The 9,251-nt window shown below is 41.8% G+C and overlaps 1 protein-coding gene across 1 annotated transcript in view; it reads left to right on the top strand.

The window, feature by feature from the left end:
* The window catches only part of LOC122562402, a 66,357-nt gene that overhangs the window by 603 nt on the left and 56,503 nt on the right, over positions 1-9,251 (top strand). Inside the window, exons 2-7 of the mRNA XM_043715259.1 lie at positions 73-248; positions 581-650; positions 1,197-1,389; positions 2,695-2,827; positions 4,992-5,456; positions 7,519-7,641. Of these exons, the coding sequence (XP_043571194.1) occupies positions 73-248; positions 581-650; positions 1,197-1,389; positions 2,695-2,827; positions 4,992-5,456; positions 7,519-7,641 (1,160 nt within the window). The remainder of the gene's footprint in view (positions 1-72; positions 249-580; positions 651-1,196; positions 1,390-2,694; positions 2,828-4,991; positions 5,457-7,518; positions 7,642-9,251) is intronic.

Raw genomic sequence — 9,251 nt, 5'->3', positions numbered from 1 at the left:
TCAATCTCTAGCTTATATCTGACCACAAATGCCACAGTTTCTGTTGCTCATCAAATGTTTAATTTCCTACAGAAGGATCACCAAATGGAAATACAGCCCATCTCAGGCTAATAAAATTCGTAAGCGAAAATGGTGATCCATGTGGGGAATTTTCTGCATGTTTTACTGAGCTTCAGAGGAATTTTGTGAAGCAACGTAATGCAAAACTTAAAGACTTGATTCGCCTGCTAAAATATTGGTACAAAGAGGTGAGTGACTGGGGAACATGGCTTGAAGAATGTAGGGAGATTGTAGCGCCACATATAAAAAGATGGTGTTTCTATAGTTATATCATTGACAAATATGACTGATGAATTCGGGCTTCATCCTTATTAAAAACCTGTGAACACTTGCCTAGAATGCTTGTTTGCATAGAAGGGGATTGGCAGAATCTTTGAAGGAGTGCTCCTATGAGCGGTTTCTCTCAGAGCTCCTCCAGCCTCTGCTAAATGTGCAATAAAAGATCTGGTTGCTGTCTGAAGCCATATAAAAGAAGTACCCATATTTTTAACAGTTGAACAATTTAACCTCCTCCTTCAAGAAACTGGCTTCAATCGAAGTTGCTGGAATGACTTTAGAGAAAGGGGAGATCCTGTACACCTTCAGCTTAGGTTAAATACATCTCAGAATCAGATCTTGATTCTCTAGTGTAGTCATGAAAAAAATTCCCTGATGCCATATTGTATGGAGGAGCTGTATTCAAATTGATTACAGATCAGGGGTGGAGGCCAGTCCTTTAATCTGCACATATTTGGGCAGCACAGTGGTTCAGTGGTTGGCACTGCTGCCTCACAGCACCAGGCACCCGGTTTTGATTCCAGCCTCAGGCGACTGTCTGTGCGGAGTCTGCACATTCTCCCTGTGTCTACATGTTTCCTCCGGGCGCTCTGGTTTCCTTCCACAGTCTAAAGATGTGCAGGTTAGGTGAATTGGCCATGCTAAATTGCCCATAGTGTTCAGGGATGTGTTAATTAGTTACGTGTAAATGTAGAATAGAGTAGATGAATGGGCTTGGGTGGGATACTCTTTGGAGCTAAATGTCCCGAAATCAGCTTCCTTACTTAAGAGTGCTCTTAAAGAATTGGAACAGTTCTAACTGGTTTCAGTTAAAAGATATTTTAAGCTTTTACCTGTTGCCACAGAGTTTGCCTGCTAAGTATGCGGTGGAGCTGCTGACTACGCCTGGGAGCAAGGCAACGGGACCGAGAGATTTGTCACTGCTGAAGGTTTTTGGACAATCCTTGAGCTGATCTGCAACTATCAAAATCTGCATATTTACTGGACTGACCGTTACAATGTCAACAATCAAGACATTGTAAATTTTCTACGTAAGAAACTCTGTGGCAACAGGTAAAAGCTTAAAATATCTTTTAAGTGAAACCAGTTAGAACTGTTCCAATTCTTTAAGAGCACTCTCACGTAAGGAAGCTGATTTCGGGACATTTAGCGATCTAATTGACCACTAATACCTGTCTTTGGGTGTCAAGTAAGGGACATGCATCTCTGGATAGAAAACAGAGGTAATGTTTTGTGATCCTTCTTCAGAACTTTACATCAGATTGGTACCATATTCAGGGCAGCATAGTGGCTCAGGGGTTAGCACTGCTAACTCACAGCATCAGGGTCCCAGGTTCAATTCCAGCCTCGGGTGACTATCTGTGTGGAGTTTGCACGTTCTCCCCACGTCTGTGTGGTTTTCCTCCGGGTGCTCTGGTTTCCTCCTGCAGGCCAGGTGAATTGGCCATGCTAAATTGCATTAGTCAGAGGGAAGTGGGTCTGGGTGGGTTACTCTTTGGAGGGCCAGTTTGGATGGGCTGAATGGCCTGTTTCCACGCTGTAGGGAATCTAATCATTATAGAGCTCTCCATAAACATCGTCACTTTTTTTAATCCCATTTTGATTAGTGTCCTGGAGACCATTGTTCAAACCCTCACATTATAGTAATGGTCAGTGTCTACTCCACCCCATGAACAACGTGGGATACTTAACATATTCAAATGTTATAAAAGTGTTAACCAATATAATTACCAACACAGTCAGATTAGAAAGATTATACCATCCATCTAGAAAGACCTTTCTCTGTTGTCTGTACTGAATCTTGTCTGGATCCAGTGATTGGGATTGAAAGCACATTACGGCCCAAATAAAGTCACTGATAAAGGTGAAGTAAAGGATCTGGACTCCGAATGCTTTGAATTCATCAATGGCTGGATTTAAAGCAATCTGGCATGAGATTTCGAAGCATTATACAGAGTGAGAAGAAATGTGCTAGTTTCCTCAGAAATGAAGGAAGGCAGAAGGAAGATAATGTTTTTTGAAGTGAACTGCTTGATGAATTTCTGTATCAGTCTCTTGCTTACCACATGAAACTTGCTTTGAGACAAGCAAATGCCTGAGTTCCTGCTGTGAGTTTAATTCCTCAATAAGATGCAAAAGTAAAAAGTCCTTGAAATACCTGCAGAGCTTAACAACGAAGCTTTGGCCAAGGATCGCAAATTCTGGTATCCATAACTCATGGGGCATCACTACTTCATCACAGATTGCTGAATTCTTTCCACACTAATAACAATAATCACCATTAAACTCAGTGTTACTTTGCTCAGAAACTCAGGTCTATGGTTTATAACAATTATTGGATGTGGTTTTATTTTGCAGACCAATAATCCTTGACCCGGCCGATCCAACTAATAATGTGGCTTCATCTGATGGATGGTACGTGATGGACAAGGAGGCCAAGAAATGGCTCAGGTCTCGATGTGTCTCTGGAGTCCAAGCATGGAAGGTCCAGGTAAATAGTTTTAGGAGATGATTGACATGGGACACTGTTTGGTGTAGAAATTCTGGAGATTGAATTGTTAAATGACACAGTTCCTTCTCTTGACTTCAAGCCAGAAAGCATACCCTGGGTGTTCTACAGAGTCAGAAGGTGGGAAGTCGTGCTTCAAAAGAATCAGTGATGGACCTTTTGCTGTTAGTACTGTACATGACCAATTTATGGATGACACCTGATTGCAGTGCAAAGTCAATTTTGAGGGGCATGGTAGCAAATCACAGCAGGACTTTCACAGATTTGGCAAAGAAACAAGTCATTGACAATCAAAAAGCCATATTGATAAATGGCACAGTGGTTAGCACTGCTGCCTCACAGCGTCAGAGATCTTGGTTCAATTCCTGTCTCAGGTGACTCTGTGTGGAGTTTGCACATTCTTCCCGTGTCTGCATGGGTTTCCTCCAGGTGCTCCGGTTTCCTCCCACAGTCCAAAAATGTGCAGGTTAGGTGAATTGGTCATGCTAAATTGCCCGTAGTGTTAAGTGAAGGGGTAAATGGGTGGGTTGCGGGACGGTGTGGACTTGTTGGGGCAAAGGGCCTGTTTCCACACTGTAAGTAATGTAATCTAAACATAAAACTGTACATTGACATGTGTCTCTGGAGTCCAAGCATGGAAGGTCCAGGTAAATAGTTTTAGGAGATGATTGACACGGGACACTGTTTCGTGTAGAAATTCTGGAGATTGAATTGTTAAATGACACAGTTCCTTCTCTTGACTTCAAGCCAGAAAGCATACCCTGGGTGTTCTACAGAGTCAGAAGGTGGGAAATCGTGCTTCACAAGAATCAGTGATGGATCTTTTGCTGTTAGTACTGTACATGACCAATTTATGGATGACACCTGATTGCAGTGCAAAGTCAATTTTGAGGGGCATGGTAGCAAATCACAGCAGGACTTTCACAGATTTGGCAAAGAAACAAGTCATTGACAATCAAAAAGCCATATTGATAAATGGCACAGTGGTTAGCACTGCTGCCTCACAGCGTCAGAGACCTTGGTTCAATTCCTGTCTCAGGTGACTCTCTGTGTGGAGTTTGCACATTCTTCCCGTGTCTGCATGGGTTTCCTCCAGGTGCTCCGGTTTCCTCCCACAGTCCAAAAATGTGCAGGTTAGGTGAATTGGCCATGCTAAATTGCCCGTAGTGTTAAGTGAAGGGGTAAGTGGGTGGGTTGCGGGACGGTGTGGATTTGTTGGGGCAAAGGGCCTGTTTCCACACTGTAAGTAATGTAATCTAAACATAAAACTGTACATTTTGACAGGGATAATAGGGATGTCACTTATCATTTTAAAAGTGAACACTAGGTGGGGTAGTGGAACACAGGTAGCGTGGATTGCAATTACATCAATCACCAGAGATGGCTCCACAGATTATTGATAGCAGCCAGGAAACAAACCAAGCACAAGGATTTATTCCTGGAGCCATGGAGTCAAAAAGTGGGCAACTTATTGTTGACCTTGAAATCTGAATGCAACCTGGTCATGATATTATAAAAAGGATCTAAAGGACACTGGAGTAGGTGAAGAAAATATTGAGAAGGATAGTGATAAAAATATGTTTGTACACATTTCAGGAAAGAATTGGTAAGAGAAAAAAGAGGGCTGAGGGGATTTTGCAGTAGCAATCATTAAAATAATGACAGGTTTTAACTGAGTGGATTCAAAGACAATGTTACCTCATTTGGGGAAGAGCTTAACTAGATGGGAAGGTGGAACTCCCTGCAATGGGGGTGGTTGAAGCAAATAGTATAGATACATTTGAAGGGAAGCTGGTGAGGCATTGGATAGAGGAGGGAATAAATGATAGATTCCGATTTGTTAAAAATAGAGCAGACTTGAGAAAGTGCAAAGAATCTGTTGAGATTCTGACTAACCATATATTTTGAGTGTGGGATATCAAGTAAATACTAGATCAGACTTAGTGAAATGGGGGTGAACAAAATTCTGTCTTTACTGACCATAAAATGCTTGACAAAAATGTTATATTTATTATCACAATAAGAATCAGGAGGGATGGGGAGTAAAATTGAAAAATATACTTATTGTTGTATTTGTATTTAACAAACGAACACAGCCAACTGTCTTTCCAGCCGCAAAAACAATTTTTTTTTTTAACTGTTTTAGCCAATGGCACAGTTTGAGATCACTGTGATTAGCCTGAATGGCTCCTCATTACCCCTGATGGCCAACATTGACAGCAACATTTTAATGATCAAGAATCAAATCCAGCAAAACTGGAACATTCCAGTTCACCAACAACGCCTGATGTTCAATAAAACTATTCTGAATGGTGGCAAAACCTTATTGGATTCTGGAATATTCTTTGATGCAAAGCTCCACCTACTTGTGTCAAACTCAATGGAGATATTTGTAAGGCATCCAAATGGATGTAACCTAGAAATTAATGTGTCCCCGACTGACAAGGTTTTGAGCCTGAAAAATAAGATCCAAAATCTGGAGCGCATTTCTCCAAGCCAATATTACCTGACCTTTCAGTCACGAACACTAGAAGATAGCCACACGCTGGAATACTACGGCATTGATCAACATTGTACCATTGACATCAACTTGCGTCTCCGTGGGGGCAAGGCATCTTGAAAGTCAACTGCAATATTAAAACATTTAAAACACATTTTCATGATATATCTTATCAACTGGATTTATTTGGAACATGTTGTAAATATAAATACTACATATTAATCCTTTTCACTGATTTATATGTATCTGAAAATACCAAACTTTAACTGAAATTTATGTTGAGAATGAGATGAAACTTCAAGTAATGTTTAAAGTGGGATGACCCTGTGCATTTTGAAACATATATTCAACTGCAGGGAATGATACTTTGACTGGAAAATTTTCTTATTTGAATGTGATTTCTTCCACTGCTCCTCCAGATTAGTTAATGTGACCAATCACTGCCTGAGGTTTTTTGGGGTCAGCCTCTAGTTTGGAAATAATTTGCTCCTCCTGTCTGTTCTGCATTGCACATTGGAGCTGGCAACAAGTGGCCTTTCTCTCAAAATTAATGAAATAACACACATTTGCATATTTTTATTGCACAAATTCTGTTGCCAACTGCAGCAGTGAATTAATAAGTTCTTTTTAATTACAGTAGTTTATTAGAATGATTTTGTACCTTTATAGATTATGTATTTACTTACTGTTTGGAATGTTTTACATTTGTTTACATATTAAAGTAAGGTAGGAATGTTATTTGCTGAGTACGTATTATGTATTACAATAGTCAATTGTATCATAGAATTTATACAATTGAAGCAAAGCCATTCAGACCATCATTTTGAATCTGGAAATTTGAAGAACTATCTAAATCCTTTTTCAAAAAATAATCACTCTGTTTTTTGGAGGTTACTATTGAATCTACTGTGCAAAATCACAATAGACTGAATATGTAATATTGCTAAATAAAGGTCTTTGACAATAATGAGTTTGTTAATCAGTTCATTTACTCATTCAAATTGAGATTTGTTTCTGGACCTGCAGATAATCTAATGGATATTATTCTTAGACTCTTTTCATAATAGTTCCAGATCACAAGTACCTTTCAGATGATGCCTGTCAACATGTCCATACACTGTGCCTGTTTCAACTCAACGTAATAGGTGACAGCTGTTCTCTTGTTACTTTCTTGACAGTTTAGACTCTGACCGGCTTGTTTAAAATTGAAGGAAAGCTTGGCAGTTAACTAGCAGTCCTTCCTATAATGGTTTTTGTCCATGGCAACTCCTCTCCTAATCACAATCCGTTTACAGCTAATCAGCACTAACTTTTCATTGTCATGTTGCTTTCTCTTACTAACCTTAACTCGATTTTTTTTCCCTCCCCTTGTCCAGTCTCTTCCCATTTACGTACGCGATTCCTCTAAAACTTTACAGGAGTTTCCAGTTACGGACTCCATCCACCTTCTCTTGACCATGGATATGCAATCCCTTTACACATCCATCCCAGATCAAGATGGTCTCAGGGCTCTCTGCTTCTTCCTGGAAAAAAGAATCAAACCATCTCCACCACTACCATCCTCCGCCTGGGTAAACTCAATCTCACCATGAGCAAGTTTTCTTAACTCCTCTCACTTTCCTCAGGACAGAGGAATGACCATGTTTACCCACATGTGCCCCAGTAATGCCTGTTCAAGATGGTCTCAGGGCTCTCTGCTTCTTCCTGGAAAAAAGAATCAAACCATCTCCACCACTACCACCCTCCGCCTGGGTAAGCTCGTCCTCACCCTGAGCAAGTTTTCTTAACTCCTCTCACTTTCCTCAGGACAGAGGAATGACCATGTTTACCCACGTGCCCCAGTAATGCCTGTCTCTTTGTGGGGTGTGTGGAACATTTCTTGTTCCAATCCTATGCTGGCCCTCACCCAGAACTCTTTCTCTCATATCGATAATATCATCAGTGCTGCTTCCCCTTCTTGTCCGGAATTGGAAAAGTTTATCAATTTCACTTCCAATTTCCACCCCACTCTCCCCTTCATCTGGTCCACCTGACTCAATCTTTCCTTTCTTTCGACATCTCTGTTTCCATTTCTGGGATAGATTGGCCACCCATATCCATTGCAAACCAACCAACACCCATAGTTACCTTGTCTGTACACTGTCACACTCTGCATCCTATTCCATTCTCCAAGTTCCGCGAACTTCATCGCATCTGTTCTGATGATACCACCTTTGACACAGGCGCCTACAAAATATCGACCTTCTTCCTCAACCAAGGATTACCCAGTACCATAATTGACAGGGCCCTCAACCAGGTTCGACCCATTTCCTACATTTCAGCCCTCACTCCTTCTCCCTCCCAAAGCAGCGATAGGATCCTCCTTGTCCTCACCTACCATCCCCACCAGCATCCACATCCATAGGATCATTAGCCACCATTTCCACTACCTCCAGCAGGAAAGCACCAACAGATACATATTCCCCTCCCCTCACATATCCACCTTCTGATAGTGACAGGTTGGATGGGAGGGTGGAGCGGATAGGTCAGATGGACAGGAAGGATAGTTCAAGAGGATGGTGCCAAGTTGGAAGGTTGGATCTGGGATGAGGTAGAGGAAGGAGAGATTAGGAAACTAGTGAAGTCAATGTTGATGCTGTGTGGTTGAAGTGTCCCAAGGCAGAAGATGGGGCGGACTTCCTCCAGGCTTGGATTTGGTGGTGGAGAAGGCCCAGGACTTGCATGTCCTTGGCTGAATGGAAGGGAGAATTGAAGTGGTCAGCCAAGGATTGAGGGGGTTGTGCGGTGCGTGTCTCAGAAATGTTCCCTGAAATGTTCCGCGAGTTGGCATCCTGTCTTCTCAGTGTAGAGGAGACCACATCAAGAGCAATGGATATAGCAGATAAGGTGTTTGGATGTGTAGGAAAATGTTTGCCAGATATGAGAAGTTCTTTTGGGGCCTTGGTTGGAGGTGAGAGGGAAGTCTGGGCACAGGTTTTCCACCTCTTGCATGGGAAGGTGCCTGATGTGGAGGGTGGTTTGGTGGCTTGGGGCGGGGGGGTATGGACCCAACAAGGGAGTTGTGGATGGATTGCTCTCTGTGGAACGCAGATGGGGGTGGGGAGGGAAATGTATATCATGAAGGAGGTGGTGTCCTGAATGTATATGGTTAAAAATCACACAATACCAGGTTATAGTCCAACAGGTTTAATTGGAAGCACACTAGCTTTTGGAGCGTCGCTCCTTCATCAGGTGGTAATGGAGGGCTCAATCCTAACCCACAGAATTTATAGCAAAAATTTAACAGTGTGATGTAACTGAAGTTATACATTGAAAAATTGATTGTCTGTTAAGCCTTTCATCTGTTAGAATACCGTGATAGTTTCATTTCTTTATGTGTAAATCACAAAATCTTTTTTTTAAAAAGTTGTATTCTCTGGTTAGCTGTTAACAATGGGTGATAGCTAGACAATATGTTGAAGGTGTTGGCCCCCTGTGTTCTCGGTCTATGCCATGATGTTTAGATTGATTCTAATCTAAAAAGTGAGATAATGGAGTCTTACATGAATTCATGCAGTCTTTGAGCTCAGAGTTCTACATGAATGGTAGAAGACAGAGGGTGGTGGTAGAGGGTTGCTTTTCAGACTGGAGGCCTGTGACCAGTGGAGTGCCACAAGGATCGGTGCTGGGCCCTCTACTTTTTGTTATTTATGTAAATGATTTGGATGCAAGCATAAGAGGTACAGTTAGTAAGTTTGCAGATGACACCAAAATTGGAGGTGTAGTGGACAGCGAAGAGGGTTACCTCAGACTACAACAGGATCTGGACCAGATGGGCCAATGGGCTGAGAAGTGGCAGATGGAGTTTAATTCAGATAAATGCGAGGTGCTGCATTTTGGGAAAGCAAATTTTAGCAAGACTTATAC

This window comes from Chiloscyllium plagiosum, chromosome 25 (assembly GCF_004010195.1).
Source record: "Chiloscyllium plagiosum isolate BGI_BamShark_2017 chromosome 25, ASM401019v2, whole genome shotgun sequence".
Taxonomy (NCBI): domain Eukaryota; kingdom Metazoa; phylum Chordata; class Chondrichthyes; order Orectolobiformes; family Hemiscylliidae; genus Chiloscyllium; species Chiloscyllium plagiosum.
Note: the sequence above shows the minus strand (reverse complement) of the source record. Positions and strands in the feature narration are given on the sequence as shown.